General features: G+C 44.6%; 3 protein-coding genes across 5 annotated transcripts; 1 reads left to right on the top strand and 2 right to left on the bottom strand.

Annotated features, from left to right (window-relative positions):
• The first annotated feature begins 497 nt into the window (after positions 1–497).
• gpx1b (glutathione peroxidase 1b) lies at positions 498–1,784 on the top strand. The gene is made up of 2 exons (XM_069154079.1): positions 498–795; positions 1,434–1,784. The coding sequence occupies exons 1-2, from the start codon at positions 580–582 to the stop codon at positions 1,782–1,784; spliced, it is 567 nt and encodes a 188-aa protein (XP_069010180.1). The 5' UTR covers positions 498–579.
• Positions 1,785–1,870: 86 nt separating this feature from the next.
• usp4 (ubiquitin specific peptidase 4 (proto-oncogene)) lies at positions 1,871–14,908 on the bottom strand. 2 transcript variants are annotated; one of them, XM_069154036.1, is made up of 22 exons: positions 14,735–14,908; positions 13,232–13,359; positions 13,017–13,147; positions 12,797–12,923; positions 12,561–12,706; positions 11,995–12,056; positions 11,464–11,610; positions 9,653–9,770; positions 9,381–9,554; positions 9,125–9,283; positions 8,662–8,886; positions 8,453–8,536; positions 8,239–8,333; positions 7,979–8,161; positions 7,192–7,508; positions 6,909–7,106; positions 6,756–6,826; positions 6,561–6,676; positions 6,328–6,477; positions 5,282–5,385; positions 4,237–4,325; positions 1,871–4,154 (listed from the first exon to the last, which is right to left on the bottom strand). In XM_069154036.1, exons 1-22 carry the CDS (start codon positions 14,884–14,886, stop codon positions 4,032–4,034), a joined length of 3,099 nt encoding a protein of 1,032 aa, XP_069010137.1. In that variant the 5' UTR covers positions 14,887–14,908; the 3' UTR covers positions 1,871–4,031. The 2 variants fall into 2 exon arrangements, with proteins under 2 accessions (XP_069010137.1, XP_069010146.1); XM_069154045.1 differs by lacking the exons at positions 1,871–4,154; positions 4,237–4,325 and adding an exon at positions 4,332–5,188.
• A 699-nt stretch (positions 14,909–15,607) lies between these two features.
• Positions 15,608–19,854, bottom strand: emc3 (ER membrane protein complex subunit 3). Of its 2 annotated transcripts, none has more exons than XM_069154059.1 (9): positions 19,623–19,854; positions 18,648–18,819; positions 18,479–18,536; positions 18,234–18,327; positions 17,283–17,387; positions 17,034–17,115; positions 16,871–16,950; positions 16,618–16,700; positions 15,608–16,530 (listed from the first exon to the last, which is right to left on the bottom strand). In XM_069154059.1, the coding sequence occupies exons 2-9, from the start codon at positions 18,800–18,802 to the stop codon at positions 16,402–16,404; spliced, it is 786 nt and encodes a 261-aa protein (XP_069010160.1). In that variant the 5' UTR covers positions 18,803–18,819; positions 19,623–19,854; the 3' UTR covers positions 15,608–16,401. The 2 variants fall into 2 exon arrangements, with proteins under 2 accessions (XP_069010160.1, XP_069010167.1); XM_069154066.1 differs by having other exon boundaries at positions 19,605–19,854.
• Positions 19,855–20,512: the final 658 nt, after the last annotated feature.

The raw sequence follows: 20,512 nt of genomic DNA on the forward strand, positions 1-20,512 counted from the left end.
GGGACCACCATTCCTCTTAGATATCTTTATTACTACAATATGAGCGCTCAATAGTTAAAAAAAAAAAAAAAAAAAAAAAACGGTATTAGTGCATTTCTTGACTATTATTGTGTTTAACACGCAAAGAAGCCCCCCCCCCCCCAAAAAAAATCAAACATCAAATCAAAAGTCACATCAAAGTACACTTACTCAAATACTGTATGCTACTTAAGTACAAATTACATGTATTTTGTACTTTACTTGGGTATTTCCATGTCATGCAACTTCATACTTCAACTCAACTGAATCTCAGAAGCAAATCTTTGACTTTTTACTCCACAGCTTTAGATAAAAAAAAAAAAAAAAAAAAAAAAAATTAAATTAAACAAACACTTGGATTCACTGGAAAATGTTTTTCTGAGCCTCTGCCTCATTTTTCAGACCCGGAAGCTACGACCGATAGTGGCATGGAGTGAACCATCCCTCACAGTGAATACAGGATCTTTGACAGTATAAAACTTCTCCAAGGAGCCGCGGAGGTCAGCTGGAGACTGAAGCGGGACAGGTGAGCTGTGCAGGAAGGAAACGGGCAGCGGAAGAATGGCTAAAAAGTTCTACGAGTTCACGAGCAAGCTGCTCTCAGGGGAACCCTTCAAGTTCTCCTCCCTGCAGGGGAAAGTGGTCCTCATCGAGAATGTGGCGTCTCTCTGAGGGACGACCACCAGGGATTACACCCAGATGAACGAGCTCCACGAGCGCTACGGCGCCAAGGGGCTCGTGATCCTGGGGGTGCCCTGCAACCAGTTCGGCCATCAGGTGAGGAGGACATTTTTACCCGTTTAAAATCAAATGTAATGTGCTGCTTTTATTTCTTTACGTTTGTTTCCTGCCTGCCGTGAGCTGCGAGGAAAGAGGAAGTCGGTGTTGAGTCAGAGGGTTGCACCCAACAAGACAGGTTTAAGACATACTTAGAAATATTCCACCAGGTCACATTAAGCCAGTTAACAGTTGTTATTAATGGTAGAGCTGCGACAATTAGTCGATTCATCAATAAGTTGATTGACATGCAATTATTTGCAGACTATTTTCATAATCCATTCATTGTTTTGAGTCTTGAAAAAAAATGCAGAAAATATTTGATTCCTGCTTTTTAAATGTGAACATTTCCTGCTTCCTTGATAAGGAACTCAAACCTTTTTCTTTCTTTTTTTCGGACTGTTGATCGACAAAAGATATTTTAGGCTGCGCCTCAGATTTTGGAAAACATTGTTGGATATTTTACATTATTTTTCTGACACTTCAAAGACCAAACTGCTCATTGATTAATCGAGAAAATAACAAACCGATGAATCGATAATGAAAACAATCTGAACCTGAAGGCTTCTTGTTGAGAAGCAGAAAGTCAAACAACCGATGAAGTGAATGAATAAGTGATGTCGTGATGACCCGTGCAGGAGAACTGCAAGAACGAGGAGATCCTGGTGTCCCTGAAGTACCTCCGTCCCGGAAACGGCTTCCAGCCCAAATTCCAGCTCATGGAGAAGGTGGACGTGAACGGGAAGGACGCGCACCCGCTGTTCGCCTTCCTGCGGGGGGAGCTGCCGTCCCCCAGCGACGAGCCGAGCGCCCTGATGGACGACCCCAAGCTGATCACGTGGAGCCCGGTGAGCAGGAACGACGTGGCCTGGAACTTCGAGAAGTTCCTGGTCGGGCCGGACGGAAAGCCGTTCAGGCGCTACAGCCGCAGGTTCCTCACCAGCGACATCGAGGGGGACATCAAGAAGCTGCTCAGCCGGGCCAACTAACGCCGGCCGCCGCGTGTCCCTCCACAGCTCCCGTAGACTCCTCTCGCGCTCACCTGCGCTCACCTGCACGCGGCGGCGGCGTTTCTGCTCTCACTGTATGAAGGAACCCTCTGAAACTGATGAGGAGGGTTCCTGATGGCGCGTGACCGGCAGAAAGTGATTAGCTGCCTCGGGTGCACGTGAAGCACAGCTGCAGTGTGACGTATTAAACGTTTATTTTCAATAAATTGGTCTCGATTATTGACCTCAAACACAACTTCTTTGTAATTTAGCTCCACGATGAGGTTAATATTCAACTTCCTGTCTGTCCTGTTTGAATTTATTCTTCTAAAAGAGGATGAAACATTAACCGAGTGAGTCGGTGCAATTCAGGTAATTCAGCATCACCTGCTCATTTCATAATCCGGGAATGACAAGGAGTTGCGCAAGAGTTTGCACTGGGTCACGTCCTCACTGTGATCATGGCGCAGCAAGAAAACTAAAAAAAACTTGTTGAGGCTTCCAGTCTTTATTGTACTTTGAACTCAAATATTTCTCCGTTAAAAACAAACAAACAAAAAAAAAACTGTAGATATTGGCAATAAGATAAATATGACCACAAGAATTTATACACCTATTTAAAATAGTTGTGAGTATTTACAGCTCTTCGGTTACTGTTGAATTGCTCTCGTGATTTTATTTTATTTTTTCTGGGGGAGAAGAAAAGATTTCTGGCATTTGGCAGCTGTTTACAACTAAATACGAAGCGTTACAGATATGATGTAAAGCTTTTCTAGTCGTCGGGATTATATTCAGTTCTGATAGTGACGGCAGGACGAGGCACCTGGAGGCCCCGAGCTTTAACATGCCACGATGCAACAGGCTGCAGGATTCAAAGCCACAGCACACGACTGATGCGAGTAGATACATGAAGCGGGTGTTACTAGAAGACCTTTTTGATATTGAGCATAAATAAATGTGCTTCCTGGGATGGTTTCCGAGTCTCATTGTGTTTTATTATTAACTGTGAAGCTGAGATCCCCGCCCCCCGCCACGCCCCCATCCGGTGATGATGTCGACACCAAGTCGGACCAAGTCCAAGTTTCATGAATAAAAAGCACCACTTTTATACCGGTTTATTTAGCTTCACTCAGTGTGCTTTTAAGATATCAAATAACATAGCCATTTCAATACAGAGCTGCATTAATGTACACTACTAATAAGGACAAGCTGTTGCAGGTGAGCGAGGTGGAGGTGTGGGGGGGGTGGGGGAGTCCAATCAGATCAGACAGCGGTCAAATGATGCTTAAAAAGACATGTTAAAATGATCCGTAGGTGTGCGACGCGCCGTGACCCCTTAACGACCACGAATACTTCTGTCACGTCCCGATTCACCAGAAGCAGGTAGATCATGTGAAGTCAAAGTGCCTCCTTCTAGTCAGGCTGCAGGAATCGAAAGGCCGCTTTTTCATTGTGATTACAAAAGAAACAAAAAAAAAAAGAAGGAAAGGAAATAGAAACTGTTAGCAGGGCCGGACTCCTCTCGTGAGTTTAGGGCCTCGAGCGTCAGCAGAGCCCGAAGCTGTGCGTCAAACAAACAAAACAACAAAAACAAAAACATGGCTGGCCGAGAGCACGACTCGGTGCTAAAGCGGGACGTCCCCTCTGTGGTTCAGACCGCGACAGGTCCAGCAGGCCGGAGCAGGAAGCCCCCAGCCACCGGTGGCGCGTGCGTGTGCGTCTGTGTGTGTGTGTGTGTGTGCGTCTGTGTGTGTGTGTGTGTGTGTGTGTGTGTGTGTGTGTGTCACACTGTTAAAAACAAGAAGCTCTCAGAAGCCCCGCCTCCTGCTAGCGGTTCGACCATAAATACCCGGGAACGCTTTGGTTCAAACTTTATATGCATTTGGCTTTTTTTTTTTTTTTTTTTTTTTTTTTTTTTTATATTTCTCGTGGGCAACAGAAACATTTTGTTTATCTACATGTTTTGAGGGCACTTCTAACGTTCTGCTCATCCAGTGAGAGGATCTACATCTGGTCCTCTTTAAAACTACGCTCAGACATCAGCCGGCCTCCCGCGGCGGGGAGGAAGTCCCTGACAAGGTCGTCGGCGCGAACTGACCACGTGCGAGACAGAAATCAAATGGCGGGAAGGAAAGGGTTAATAATGTTATAAAGTCTGTGGAGTCCTCTGTCACTAAAGTAGCTTTGTGTGTGCGTCCGAGTGTCTCTATTTGCCGTATGCGGTTCAACTCGTGTCCCTCGGGCTCCTCAGTTCGTGTCCATGTGGTCGTCGGCCGGCTCGGGAGCTCCGCCCAGCGAGGCCGAGGGAGGAGGTTTGGACGGGCTCTCCTCGCCCCGGCGCTGATAGAAGAGCACGTAGGCGGCTTTCGTCTGCAAAACGGGAGGAATCGGGTTACACCACAGGCAGAGGAACACCCGACACCCGGCGGGACAGACGGAGGGGGAAACTCACCACGATCTGATCCTCCGAGGCCGACGACACGCTGCTGTCATCGAAGTAATACCACTTCCCGTCCACTTTGTTCTTCCCGTACGCCGTGTCTGTCACACAAAGAGGAGGTGGAGTTGTTCACAGCAGTGTTGAAGGCTTCTACTGTTATCGGTGTTGAACTAACAGAGACGCTCGTCTCCTCCTCGGTGCCTGTCAGACTCAGCGACGGGCAACACACACACACACACACACACACACACACACACACACACACACACACACACACACACACACACACACACACACACACACACACACACACACACACACACACACCTGCAGCGGAGAAAACTAAACTGATCGTAGGAATCCGGAAAGGAATATTAAAACCAGCGTAGGATATCTTAAATATGAAGGTGAAGTTGCCCTCGACGACGGAGATCCAGGAGACATTTTCAAATCAGTCCCGTTTAGAAGTTTAATGCCCGATAAAAAAAACACGTCGTAGTTAAAACGTTAAATCATAAAATGCGCTATTGAAATAATTTTCCACATCGCGACCAAAGAAAAATGCATCTTTTTAGCTCCAGGTGACGAAATCAGAGTTTAATGTTCAGACTGACACCTTCAGTAAACAGACAAACTTTAAAATCATCGCTGAGAACTTCTGACGACACTGAAAACAACGTTCATAACAAGGAGGAGGAGGAGGAGGAGGAAGGAGAAGGAGCAGTAGAAGAAGGAGCCGTAAACAGTGATGCCGTTCTTGTCTCCACCCAGGAGGAAATAAAATCGTATCGCAGTTCTCCATAAAGAGAGTAAAATGGAACTGGACAGAGTCCACGGAGAACAATGAGGCTCTGTGCCGTTACACTTTAACAGACTGCAGTAACCATGGCGACACAGTGGACGTCTCAGCTCTCCATCTGTTGACAGACGGTGTGGATGGATGAGGACCAAACAGACCGGAGAGCTAAAAATAAGATGGTTTCATGTAAAAAAATAAATAAAGTACAACCGGCTCTTTATGGTATGTGGATGTAAATAAGAGAATGTGCTGACTCACAATGACCCCCCCCCATCCCGCCGTAGTGGTTGGACACAGCGATCAGGTCGTAGATGTAAGGCCCGGCCTTCGGGTCGCACACAAACTCCGACATGTTCAGATCCCTGCCAAAGAAAAACAGTGCGTCCTCGGTAAGCATGACTCAGCAGGATTTCAGCTTCCCAGTTTGAGACCGTAATCCCGACGTAACTCAGAGGAAAACGTGTTCCAACAGGAGGAAGGAGGTCAATGACTCACAGGGAGGTGAAACATATGAACATGAGTCTAATTGTTCCTCAAGGTGTGATAGACACTTCTCTGAAACAAGAGTCCAGTTCTGGAAAATACAACCAGCACTTCCTCATTCAGATCTCTGCTTCAGTGTCTACAGCTCCCTCTAGTGGTCAGAGTTCAGAGTTCAGCGGTCCTCTGACACAAATGTCAAGAAAACTACTTTGAATAATGAGATGAAGTCAATTTTATTTTGAAAGATTTTCTTTGATATTCAATGTAACACAAGTCTTCTTTAAATTCTCAGTTCTGCCTCCACAGGGAACAATATAGAAATAGGACACTTGAATGACAGAATAATTATCAATTTATCAAGTCTTTGTTCGCTGGTGAAAGTGGAGACAGACTGGAAATAAGAGGAAGAGAGAAATGTGGTTAAAAAAAAAGGGAGTCCAAATGAGGATGTTGCAGTTATGTGCTGTTATACAAGCACTGTAGCGTGCATGTGATGCGTGTGCACGCTGGGGGGGGGGGGGGTTAACAAACTAAATAATCCTGCTGGTTGTTCTGGATTATTCATCTGAAGTGTGATTGTTTGATTTTTAGTCACAACACGTTCCTGAAAATACTTCACAACAAAAGCCTCGTTAAGAAATGAGGAAGTTTCTATCTAATAAAATGCTAATTGGGGCTTTTAATTTGAAATAATACAGGAAGTGTGACTCAATTAATACATCCTAAATGTAATTATGACTAATTACTAATAGCACGCTCCGAGTCAGTCTGGGACGGACTCCATCTCCATCTGAACCCTGAGACGTCCTTATCCAACGTACCTGATGGGGAAGTCCACCACGGTGTCCAGCTTGTCCCTCCAGCAGCGGTTGTAGGAGAAGCGCTTCAGGTGGACCACCAGGATGCGAGGCAGCGACCACAAGTCAAACTTTTTCGTGGCCTGTTGGTGTTTCTTACATGTTGGACAATACCTGCGAAGAAAAGATGAGCTTTAGAGGACCAGGACAGTGGAGAGGTGGAGGTCTGAGAGTGAGTCAGGGCGGAGACGCCTCACCACGGGTCGTGCTCTCCCAGCGTCTCCATGGTGGTGAAGAGGTCGATGCATTCCCTCAGAGCCACGGTGGCTTTCTTCTTCTGGGGCTGCAGCATGCTCTCGTGCTTCTCGTAGGCCTGCGCGAGATATTTACCGAATCATAATCTGTTTCTCACATCGTGTCACGTGACTCTGCTGAGTATTTAACCCACTGACCTCTGCTTCATGCTCGTCATAGCACAGCTTCTTGGCCTTGTTGTCCCAGTCGATCGCCACCGTGGAATGTGCTGCAGAGAGAAGAGGAGCTGCGTTCACACAAAGAAGTAAAAACCATCAAAGCAACAACAGGTTGAAAATATGAACACTGACGATTAAGTTTGAGGACGTCGCCGTCACACGGCAGCGGGCTGATGTTGGCCGTCCCGTACGAGTTGACGATGCTGAACGTGAAGAGCTTCGCCACGTCTCCTTTGGACCCATTTTCCAGGTCTGAGGTCTCCTCCTCCTCTTCGGACTGTCCGGTCTCCGGCTCCGGACTCACTTGGTGGTCCATGGCCTCCTCTTCACCTGAACACACACACACAGAAATAACACTGTTAGTTGATGCTCCCTGTGATTGGATCTTTCCCGAGCGGGGTGAGAAGCCGCTGACCGTCGTAGAGCCCGTTGGTCTCGTTGCACGTCCCTGAGTGGTTGCTGCCGTTGCTGGAGCTGGCACTGGCACTGGCGCTGGCGCTGGCACTGGCGCTGGCGCTGGCACTGGCACTGGCACTGGCACTGGCGCTGGCGCTGGTGCTGCAGGACGCCTCGTCTGACAAGGTGCTGCCGCAGCCCGCCAGGCCGCCGCTCACGCCGCGGTTCAGACCGGACACTGTGGAACATCCAGCAGCCTGGCTGTAGCTGGTCACGGTGGCCGAGGCCGACGCCCGGCTCTCACTGCTGGGGCTCTGGGAGTGTTTGACGTAGCGTCTGCAACGTGGAGCAGCGGAGGAGAGTCAACACGCAGCAGCAGGAAGCAAATATGAAAAGAATCTGAATGAAAATCTAAATTAAAGTTTTCAACTATTTTAATGTCATCAGTTTAACATAAAGATGATCCAATCAGGACTTTTGAGGATTGCTTTAAAACTTTGTATTTATCTTTACAACACTGTACATTATGTACTAAAACTAAGAGATAATAAAGTTAATTAATTATTTGAATTAATGTTTTAATATTCCACTCAGAGACAGAACTGAAACCACAGCAGCCTCTGCTTGATTACAGGGAACAGATTTATCAGCATTGATGCAGTTTGTTCCTCTTCTCATCGATAATATTGCTGCTGTGCTGAAAAGTGTCCTAGTTTATCATCAGGTTTGCTCCCTACGTTCGACTCCATCTCATCCCACGATATTTACAGCATCTGTTCTCACACGGTCACGCGGCCGCTTCTTACCCGATCCTCTCGAGGATCTTGTCGTAAAGAACGTCCGCTATGAGGTTGTGTCTGGGCACGGTGATGAGTAAAGGCTGGCCAAACAGCATGGCGCTCGTGGAGCTCCCAATATGCTTTGAGTGGCGCTCCCTGAAGTATACCGGCAGGTTCATCCTCTCGCTGTCCTCCTCCTGCACTTCGTACCTGCAAAGAGACACGCGCATTAAAAGCTGCAACCACGGCGACGGACGTCTCATCGTCCTGTCAACAACGAGACTCACACGAAGATGTCGTCTTTCTCCATGATCTGGTTGAGGCCGTCATCCCGTCTGTAAATTTTATGGAACCTATGATTGTAAACATCCGCCACCACCATCTAGAAAAGACAAGCGAGATTCAAACTTAACAGCTATTTCAACCCAAGACAAAAAATATATTTTTTTAAAGATTGTAATGTTGCAAAAAACTAGAGAAGAAGGAGAAGAAAGTTCGAACATTTTCTGGAGGGAATCCACAGAGTTTGGAGAAGGCGCTGCACAGGTCTGCCACTGATCCCAGTTTGGGGACCACCACCCGATACTGACGGACAAAAAAGGAAAATGCATCATATTCTCAGTGTGTGAACTGCTTCTTTTAAATACATTTAGAAATCCAATTTCTCTTGAAAGTACAAAAGAAAAAAAACCTGTTTGTCTTCGACTCACCTGTGTGGGTCTGGACTGTGGGTCCGACCGCACCAGGAACACCTCCATGGTTCGGTCCTTCTTCATGGGCAGAGGCAGCGTGAGGTAGCAGAATGGGTCGAAGGTCACAGACACCTTCGAGCACTCTGGGCACACCAGTGTGGATTTGAAGAGGCCGTGGAAAATATCGACTATGATGGAGTCGTTGCGCAGGCGGTGGTTCGTCCAGGCCTCCTTGGCGACGATCTGGAACGGGAAGAAGAATCTTTCTTTAGATGTTAAATTTAAAACATCAATCCAAGGTGCTGAACGTTGATGTCGCTCTTACACACAATACAAAAACACGTTTTATAGAGCTGTCAGTTTCATAGCTGAGTCACTCTCTTTGAAACGTCATAGATCAGAACAAAAAAAACTGCTGAGAGCGCTGTGAAGACGTGGCATCATATTACAGCATCGCTCCATCCCCACGTGGGAGCTCTACCTCATCGGGACGGCCCTCTGCATCCCTCAGGGCCAGGTAAGGCTTCTTCTTGACGCGGTTCAGATCTTCGTGGAGCCCGTCCAGCAGGAAGGCCAGCAGCTCCTGGGAGTCCTGCTGCTGGTAGCCGGAAAACTGGGGGGCAAAGCGTCCGACCTGGGTCTGGAAACAAAAAGGTAGATGTTCTTAACTTCATCTGTGGTATGCGATCGTTTTTCACCTTCAGGAAAAAAAGAAAAAGCATTTTGACAGAACTGACTTTGAAGGTGCGCGGGGCCACGTAGCTGCTGCGGCTCAGCCACATCTGCTTCACCAGATCTGCGTAGGCCTCAGCGATCTCGCCCCTCATCCCCAGGGGGTTCTCTCGGTTGATCTCGGCCTCGTACTGGTCATTGAGGAAGTACTCTGTGAGTGAAGATGCGTTGCTCAGGCACTGGAGGAATAGAGACAAAAAAAAAAAAGGTGGATTATGTGAACATAATACCTAGAAATATGGCACATATTGGACATACTGGAGTATTTGTTTCTTACCTGGAGGGCAGAGTTCATGAAGCACGTATTACCCAGATTACTGAGACCACACAGGCCAGGCTGTGATTGCGACTCTTTGTAGTTGTAGGAGGAGCTGTACGAGTTGTAGCCCCCGAATCTGTTGGAGGAACAGACCCGTTACTGTCGGTATCCTGGAGACACCGTGTTGTGATGAAGACTAAGACTTCAGGTGGATGTTTAAACACATGGAAGGACAACCAGCGAGGAAAAAAAAAAACATCTCCTCGAGAGAACATGTCAAACAGTTATCATTCAGACCTGTATGAACAACTAATACAACACCAGAGTCTCGTTCCTGTTTATAGTACCGGCACAAATCCCTCATGCAAAATGTAAACAAATGTACCGTATGTCCAAATGTTCATGATAACAGAAGCTCAGGGCAGCTGTGTATCACATTGTATCATTGATGTTTGCCTAACATTTAAATTCAGACAAGTTTGTTATCTTTTTTAAGTCTATAGCTGACACACACACACACACACACACACACACACACAGTGAAAGTGACAATGGTACTTTTCCACTCAGACAGCAGTTAAAAGAGGAATGAAAACCTCTTTGCTTCTTCCAGTGTCACACCACCTCCTGAGGTTGTTCGGGGAAATCAAATGATCAAAGCCTTTTGAATGAAGCGTAGCAATAAAATCAAGTCAGCACTAAACTCAAGATGTCAATTCTGCAGTTACACATTTTAATTGCCTTTAGAAGTTCATTTCTTGTGCCTGCACACATGAGCAGAAATCTCCCTCTAAAACTCAATTTTGACATTATTTTTGAATGTTTTACTGCATGTTTTGAACGTATAAACGACAGGCAGTTTATTTGCTACCCAATGCAATAATTATGCAGTAAATCCTACATATCTTTTGATATAACATAATCAGTCTGGAGTTCAATAGTCTTTAGAAGTTGCAAATGACCTGGTACCTCAGTGTATATCCTTTTCTTATTAAACTGCATATTTCCATTTCACAGTTAAATAACTCCTCTAATCGTATTACCCCATCCTCTGTGCAGCGGTGGGCCTCAAACAGCACACACGAGCACCTTAAGGACATAATGTTTCTTTTTCCAATAAGTCCTGTAATGGACTCCTGCTGCCACAGCACAGAACAGCGTGTTCTCTCCGTGTGCGCTCCTCACCGTGCGATTCTATTTAAATAATGCTGATATGACCAAAGGTATGTATCTGACACGACCCTGCTTTCAAGTAGACGTTGATATGCACCGATACTCTGGGTGACATCAGCAAGCAAAACATAAAACCAGCCAGAAGAAATTTAAAAATGAAAGTGGAACTGGGGGAAATTTGAAGTGGAAATGGAAAACGATCAAATCTGACAAGCTTAAAATCTCCGTTAGTCGCGTTTACAACACAACTGCATGAAAAATATTGGATGAGCTGGTTTATTTTTTCCCCCAACTTGATACTAAGAATCATCATAATATTTAATGAGTCTTGGGAAAGATAACAACTGGAAACTACAGGAGCCGAGAGAGAAACTGGTACACAAGCACGAGACAAGGTCAAAACCTGGCTGCACTAAGTACACAACGCAAAAAGGCTTTTAATTAGAAAGACTGCATTTGATTTGAAACGGATACAGGAAGCTGTCAAATTCAGCCAATCAAAAGAGACTTCACATGTCAGTCACGCAGCATTCGACCAACTTTTCTGTGTTTATAGGACTGACTCTGTCCAGCCAAAAAAAAAAAAAAAGTCCCACCCTTACAAGCCACACAGGGGCTTTATCAATGAATTAATTAAATCAGAAAAGATGCCTCACCTGTTGCTAGACGAAGTGCTGTTGTTGAGTGCGTATCCCGGGCTACAGCTGCTGTCGCCGTTGGTTACTGTGGAGGAGGCGCTGGCTGATGAGTTTGAGGAGAGTTTCGGGGAGGTAGTGAAATTCCTGGATGGGGTTGTACTGGATCTGGTGAGCAAAACATAAAGCAGGTTTCAGAGAAGCACATTCCTACAAACTTTTTAATATTCTTTAACGTTGATATATATATATATATAGATAGATAGATAGATAGATAGATAGATCTATATATATATATGTATATATATTTTTTTCTATATAGATATCTATCTATCTATCTATCTATATATATATATATATATATATATCTGTAGATATATATATATTTCTATATAGATAGATAGAGATAGATAGACAGATAGATAGATATAGATATATTTCTATATAGATATCTATATCTATAAATATCTATCTATCTATCTATCTATCTATCTATCTATCTATAAGTCCTCTCCTTCACAGCTGAGTAACAACAACAAGCAGCTTGCTTACTTGGGATGGGAGGCTTGTCTCGGCCACGTGCCATCCTCATTCTTGCGCTCAATCACAAGCACCTGTGGGGAAACAAGTGGACTTAAATCCAAGCTGGCACGCTGTGAGCTGTCATGTCTCAGGTTGGACTTTAGTCCGGTACATGTGACACCGTCTGCTAAACCTGAGCAGCTTCCGGTTGGTCCGCAAACTTCACTTTCATACGTTTTAGTTTTTTTTCTATTGTAACCAACTGTATTATCATCTAACTTCCAGCTGCCATGATAGATTCGGACTTCAACAGCTGCTGTGGTAAATGAACTTGATTGCAGACGCAACAAGAACACCTTTCTAATGCAAGCAAGTACAAACTCCCTTTATTTCCTGTGATAAATAAGAAACTTATAGCGATTATAACCTGAACATTATACATCTAATTGCAGGGCTAATGTACTGGATAGCATTATGCTCTCCGATGTAATGGCAGTAAATTATGTATACAGAGGGAGAACCTGTACGGTAACCAGGCGTTCTTTGGTCCATCAGTGATCTTAAGGGTTATATTTTTCAACACAGCTCGACCCTACCTGTCCCTGGAAGAGACCGGCATCCTGCACAGTGCTGTCTGGCTTGTTCAGCTGCTCGTAGGTGTTGCTCATGTATTTGTTCCAGAGCCTGGTCTCCTTCTCTGACGGGATGTCGAACAACGTCCTCATCTCCTTCTCTATAGTATCTGAAAACAAGCCAGACATTTATCAGGTTGTTTTCAGCGTCAGCTCCAGCACACACGAGGAAACCGTAGCGTGCTCAGCTGGATCCTCACCTATAGTATCGGCTTTACTGAAATGGCGCGTGACCACATTGTCCATGTTGTCGTTCTCACACAGGTTCAGCTCCAGCAGATAGACCTCCACCTTACAGTGCTTGACAAACATGCCATGTTCGACCACCTGGAGAAGGAACGAGGACATTTCAGAGACCTCCACACAAATTATGATCATTATTAGATGAAATTTAAAAAAATATCCTTTTCGCAGCGTCACCTTCCTGACGATGGGTCTTTGGCCCTCGAGGCAGCCGTACCAGCTGACGAGCTTGTTCCAGGCCTCGGTGGGTACGAGGACGTAGTCCAGCTCATCTATAAGGTGCTCTTTCAGGGCCTGAGTCTCCTGGTCTTTAGGGGAAAAACAAACAAGGTTAAGGTGTGCCGTTCTAAAGCGAAAGCAAAAGTATCCCGACAAAGGACGGCGTTTTTTACCTGAGAACAGCCCGGAGTTATCGATCGGTCCTGGGTAGAGGCTGCGTTCCCCGACATTGTACATATCCCAGCTGTCAAACCCCACATACTTCTTCCACTGTTTGAACCACCGGCTGTCTATTAGATACCTTAAAACACACAATGGAAAAACATATATCACACTTTTAAAAGACACTCGAACATTTCTCTTTAAAGTTTTTAACATATCATATCTCACAGTGTCACCTGGACAGAAAAATGGGGGTCATGAGATGATAAACAGCATGTGAATGAGGGAGTCACTGCACGCAGTCCTGTGCCATCAAAGAAGATTACACAACAACCACACTGCCTTGGCATTTTCAGATATAGCAACACCAAGCTAGTGTGACTTAATCTCTTTGAAAGAGAATCCCCTTTCGTTAATAGGCTTGTTTTCCCATAGCAGCCAGCTTTCACAGGGAAATTCACACAGCCGGGTCGAAGAATTGTTTTGTGAGTCTCAGTCTTTGTCCTTTGACCTGAGATTCATTTGGCCAAGTTACGCAAGTGCTCCTGGAAACTCAAAAGGTTTGGGAACCAGCAGGATGGTCGCTCGTCTTTAAAAGCATCTTGAAACACCATCTGAAGGGAGTACCTGACTATTTTAGACAACATTATGAACACGAGCTCACAGCTTTCAGCTGACAGTCACAGTGGCCTGTTCCTCCCGATAAACAAGCGGAAGTGCTTGCTCGTCTGACATTTCCCAGATGTGATCTTTATTTGATGAGGTGAAGCCTCTTGAACACTGGTTCCACCAGAACAGAACCAGAACAGAGCTAGAACAGAACTAGAACAGAACTAGAACAGAACCAGATGGTGTCAAACTACACCGGACAAGTTAAGACAGGTCGCACACTTTAAAACAGGCATGTCACTGCACGCAGGTAACGAGCTCTCAGCCCGTTTCCTGATCACAGCTGGTGTCGTCCGGAGCAGGTCGGACTGGAAGGGGAACCAGCACCTGGATCTGGGGCCTAAGTTCTTCTGTCAGCCGACGAGCAGCCACATCAGCTAACGTCGCCAAACTTCTCCCAAAACAGGCAATAAGATCCGGATACTGTACAAACGAGCCGCTTCGGGTCGCTGCTGTTGTTGTTGTTGTTTACGACTAACGTCCACGACCGCGCGCGCTTCTATTAATAAATCGATTTGAAGTCGGGCTAACGAGCAGCTAACGGGCAGCTAACGGGCAGCTAACGAGCAGCTAACGGGCAGCTAACGAGCAGCTAACGAGCAGCTAGCGGGCAGCTAGCGGGCAGCTAGCGGGCAGCTAACGATCAGCTAGCGAGTAGCTAGCGAGGAGCTAACGAGGAGCTAACTAGCTAATCTGTTGACATCAGGAGCGAAAGAAACCGTCGAGTTCAGACTGTCATTAGCCTGCTAGCGTTAGCACGTTAGCATTTCCTGTTTCTCACTCGCTAATGGCGGCTAGCCGCGGCTAGCCGGAACAGCCGGTTAGTTCCTGCTTCTGCTTCTCACCATTCGTCGCCTTTTCTCAGAGTTGTTTTCAAAAGCGACCCGATAGTCTGTTTTTGACTTTCCGTTGAAGGGGTTGGCATTTGTGCGGCTACCGGCTCCGAGTCGGAGTCTGCCGCGTTACCCGACTCGGGTCCGCCTCCCTCGGCCATCATGCAGCCAGTGTGCCGGTAATCGTGAACGCGCTCGGAGGAGACGCACCGGGCGCGCGCAGCTGATAGGAAGCGCTCTTCCTCGCCGGTCGGTGAAGAGTGGAGGAGAGCTGCTGGGGCCCCCCAGCGTTCAGCACCGGCACCGGGCCGGCACCGGGCCGACCACCGGACCGACCACCGGACCGACCACCGGGCCGGGCACCGGACCGACCACCGGGCCGGGCCCGTTCAAGATCACAAACTCTCAACACAACCCTGAACTCTGCACGGACTCTCCGTCGCATGGAAAAGGTTTTATTTGCAGAACAGCTGATCAGTTAGTTCAATATATGTTTAGACTTTAATGAAATAAACATAAAGAGTTTATTTTAATCCAGCAGGTAAAATATTGATGTGAAAATGCACATTTAAAAAAAAACAAAAAAAACCCAGCATCAGTGAAAGTGTAAGTTAACACTTTTACATTTTATTTCAGGGAACTTCTTTGTAATTGAAAAGACTATTGTGTATTATAAGCTGCATGTAAATCTGTTTGATAAAAATATTTTAAATTAATGTAGTATATGTGTCCCTGCAGGAAACAGATTGACAACCTGACAGTATTTTTTTTATATCCAGCGTAGAGATTTTAATCTGAGTTGAGGATGATTATCTAAAACTGAGGACATATTGCCGTCTTTGTGTTTATATTGATGACTGATTAATTATAAAAGCAGAAACACCCCACTTTTGAAAATTTATTGTATGGAGGCTCGCCATCCAAGTCACTAAAATATATTAGTCAAATTACTTGTAAATGTGATGATGTGCCCAGCAACCAATAAAAAACAGTTTTTAAAATCAAATCAGACTTTATACTGTACAAAACACAAGGGAGTTACATTACAAAATAAACCGTCTACACAATTCAAAAACACAACATTTCAATTAAAACTTTCTAGACCTGCTTCCTCCTCCAGGCAGCTCACATAGAACATCTTATCTATGATCTAACACAAGAGAGATTAAAGATTGTTAAAGTATAATTAAATTAAAATCATTCACATGGTTTTATGTCCTATTGTTTAAACATATACATATGAAAATGGTGCCAGCTACTCTACCTGTGAAATGACAGAAGAAAAAAAAGAAGCACTCGGTAGTACAGATTCTATTACCTAAAGGCAATATCATGGCATACAGTTGCAAGCTAATAATAATAATAACAATAATAATGCATTTCAGTGGGAAAATAAATCACTTAATTTCTCCCAGATAGCTTTTTGTCTCAAATATGAAATAACAAAGCAATGGTTTCTAATATGCAGGAGACAGCAGCAAAACCAGTGTATCTTTAAGTCCTCTCAGATATTTTATGGACCGGAAGGAGAATATAAATTCATGTGAAATGAAGAATGACCACAAGTTGTAAACTTTGCATATCATATGAAGGGATCCGTCGCACCTCTGTGATTTTACACAGAAACAAATCCCTGCAACGATTCTTTTGTTTGTTTTAAACAGGAAGTGCTGACGTCATCAGAAGATTCCACTAGGCAGCTCCTTGTTAAACATGCCATCGAGGTCCAGCTCCCTGCTCATCAGATCCTCCTCTACACTCTCCAGCGCCCACTGGTGGTCAGTCAATTCCAGTGCTTCCCACTCAGCCTAAAAATCAAGGACAAACATTTAAAAACAAACAAAAACACCAAATCCCCCTTCAGTTGCTACTTATGCTGACCCCGCAGTACATACTTTGAAGGCCTTGTTTGTATCTGCAGGCATGGCCATGGCAGCACCACTCATCTGCTCCTGCATGATCCTCGACTGATCTGCACCTGTGGGGGGGTCACGTCACATCACAATCAGTGTAAAAAAACAATACGATCTTTCACCTCATAATTTAACTCAGAGCACACAGCCGACTCGCATAACATTCAAATTGTGAAAAAACGGTCATTAAACTTTACTATCTCACAACACAACACTCAAAATGACCTAAACTCACCGTTATCTTGGCCGAGAATTAATGAGTACATGCTTCGAAGTCCAAACACGTTCAGGAAATACCACGATGCCGAGCTCACCCTGGATTACAAACGCACAAACAGACATTAATACAATGACTAACACGGTTTATGTCGTCCGCGGCTCTCGTTTAATTTGTTTACCAGGAAGCGTCCAATGAGAGCAGCTCTATTCCCTGCTGCAGCATGGGCTTGAAGCGCAGCGTGAGCGGGAAGGGCACCTTCGCTGTGGGAAGCAGAGCACAAGACAATCAGTCAAAAGTACTAATGTACAAATTTACATGTAAAAAAAAAAAAAAGATGAGTGGCAACGTGTGTGTGTGTGTGTGTGTGTGTGTGTGTGTGTGTGTGTGTGTGTGTGTGTGTGTGTGTGTGTGTGTACGAGATCCTTACTCGTTACGAATCCTGAAAAGGTCCAGTTGATCCAGCCGCCGATGAGGATCATGGGAAGCACGTTGGTGACGTTGCCTTTCATCATGTCTGTCAGCATGCTCGGATCTGTGGAAACACGCGGTGAGACGCACACCGGCTCAGTAATGACACGGACAACGTCAGTTAACACCAAATAACAGACCAACAACTGAAGCACCAAAGGAGAAAATATCTGGACGTGCAGAACTACTGCTTCACTCGTGATGGGGAACCCGGTCCGTCACATATATCCTGACATCATGTCTGTGGATTCTTACAGATTAGTTTCATAACATGAGATCTCTTAGCTTTATAAGGACAACATTTTAACAACGTGATATGAGAAGAAGAAACTCCAACTACTGGATGAATTTCGGGTTTGAGTCGGCCGAAAGGCAGCGTCTACCCATGAGAAGAGTATTTATGTGGATGTGTTGATGTTTGATGACTTAAATTGAAGCGATAAATTATCACTCGGCCGAGAAAGCTCCGTCTTCTGGGTTTTCCGGCTGGTCGTGCCGACATGACACCGGGATGCATTGTGCCCGAGCCTCTCAACCCAAACCCACGTTTGTCCCCTTGTTGCACCCACTCAACAAAAATAAGGAAATAAAAATGTTATTCACCAGGAAGCTACAAGTACCGGTCATGTCTTGTAACGTTAGCTGCCATGATAAACACAAACAACGTGGCTAACGCTGCTGAGTATCACCATCCTGTTGAAAACAGATAGCGGCTGATAGTTTTGTTTTGATGGAGTATTATTGAGGAATTTATGCCTTGAATTGACCACGTTTACCATCAACACTGACGAATGTCCACATAAAAAGTGGCAAAGTGACATTTTAATTCAAAATGAGCTTCTTTGGTTGGTGTGGATTAAACCAGCGATGACTGACCATCACATCCTGGGGTTTCACTCAAAAGGTTTACCTGTCATCGGAGAAGGTGGAACAACCTTTCTTTTGGTCTTCTTAAAAAATCCATCTTCCTGATTGTTGAAGTAGAACTTCCTCATCAAGAAGGACTGAAACACGAACAGACGTGCGTTAAAGCGCTCGTACACGCTACAGTCACGACACATACGTGTAATGACCAGCGGCTTTGTGTTGAGTGTTTGTTTTTTTTAAGAATAAGTATGAAACAGTTTAAATAAATAATTAAAATTTAAAAAAAACCTGTTTGGGAATGTATTTTCCATTTTCTCTGAGAATTCTGCTCCGGATGAGAACCTGGCTGGATTTGGGACACAGAACGTCACATTTATATTAATATTCACATCCACTGAAGGTTTTTATTAGTAGCAGTATTATTATATGATCCAGTTTAAAAGTAGAGATCACGTACCTGTCGGAAACTTGCTCCAACGTCAACTTCTTGTCGCTCTGGAGCAGGATGGAGACGTAGTGCCTGATCACCCCCACCAGGAAGGTGATGAAGACGATGGGCAGCACCACCCACAGCCGGATGTTGGAGTCCAGCAGCAGCTCCGGCTCCGCCATCCTGTCGGGAGACCAACCTGCAGAGGCCACAGACAAGTGAGCAAAGCTTTCTGCAGGTTCAGCACACCTTCATCCAAAAACACCGAAACTAAAATGTTGAACAATGTGAGGTGTGTTTCTTCTAACAGGAAAATAAATCAGATGAAATGTTGAACAATGTGAGGTGTGTTTCTTCTAACAGGTCAATAAATCAGATGAAATGTTGAACAATGTGAGGTGTGTTTCTTCTAACAGGTCAATAAATCAGATGAAATGTTGAACAATGTGAGGTGTGTTTCTTCTAACAGGTCAATAAATCAGATGAAATGTTGAACAATGTGAGGTGTGTTTCTTCTAACAGGAAAATAAATCAGATGAAATGTTGAACAATGTGAGGTGTGTTTCTTCTAACAGGTCAATAAATCAGATGAAATGTTGAACAATGTGAGGTGTGTTTCTTCTAACAGGAAAATAAATCAGATGAAATGTTGAACAATGTGAGGTGTGTTTCTTCTAACAGGAAAATAAATCAGATGAAATGTTGAACAATGTGAGGTGTGTTTCTTCTAACAGGAAAATAAATCAGACTGACGGCTGTCACTCCCTCCAGCTAGCTAGCTAGCTAGCTGGCTAGCTCCAGCGCCGTTAACATGCATCACCCTACTGAGCTCAGTCTGAACAACACGACTTCAGCTCCGATGTCTGATGTGGAAACTGGTTTTAAAGCTTCACTGTTTCAGTGTTAAACTGGTTTTAAAGCTTCACTGTTTCAGTGTTAAACTGCCACGAGGGTTGAGAGCGGACGCTCGTGAGCTAATGTTACCGCTAGCCAGCTGGCTACCTTCCTCCTGATGTCCGGGGTCACCGTGGCGCGAGCTCTTGGTCGTTTATTCTCCAGCTGCGACTCACGCGCTGCTGTGAGGTAGTTAGGACGTAGTTAGGACGTAGTTAGGACGTAGTTAGGACACTTAAAACAACCGTTGAACAGGTCGCATCCATCGGCTGAGTCACTCGGCTCGAGACGAGCCCGGCGGACGATGTTCGCTCTCCTCCTCAAGGCATGACGGGAAACCGCCGGGCTCCCAGCTGATTGGTTCAGGTGTTGCCACGACAACATGACGTTTTAAAGAAACTTTAGTTTTTTGTTAAAAAGGAGAGATTCATTAATACATTTATTTTACCATTTTACACATTCTGTTCTTTTCTGGTCTAGAATGAAGATTATATAATTTGTAAAATAAATGTAAATATTAAAATTGAATGTAAAAAATGTCATCACATATTTTGAACACGAAAATAATATAATTTTGAGTTAATCTTAATTCTCAATGGCAAGTTTTGATTAAACTAAAAGTTTTGATTCATACTTTATATTATATCATATTAGTATACTAAGAGAAGTAACAAAACTGTCCAACTGTACGAGGTAATTCTTGAAGAGCAGTAATATTATATTTTTATGTATGGGTCTTTTTCTCCCGATATTTTTGCATAAAATGAATTTTTGTATTCAAATCCATCTATATTTATTTATTTTATTTTTGCTTTTGTTATTTGTTATTCTGCTGTCCTATTATTCCCACATTGCTACCATTCTGTAGGAAATAATGAGTATTTGTCTACATTGTTTGTAAATTTATATCTTGTTCAATAAAGTTCTTTAAAAAAGAAGAAGGAGAGATTCAGGTTTTATGTGTCATTCTGAAGGTTTATTCTTTGAACATAATACAT

The sequence above is a fragment of the Embiotoca jacksoni genome, unplaced genomic scaffold, assembly GCF_022577435.1.
Source record: "Embiotoca jacksoni isolate LCO1_2020_lvr unplaced genomic scaffold, fEmbJac1.0.p SCAF_1, whole genome shotgun sequence".
Classification (NCBI taxonomy): domain Eukaryota; kingdom Metazoa; phylum Chordata; class Actinopteri; family Embiotocidae; genus Embiotoca; species Embiotoca jacksoni.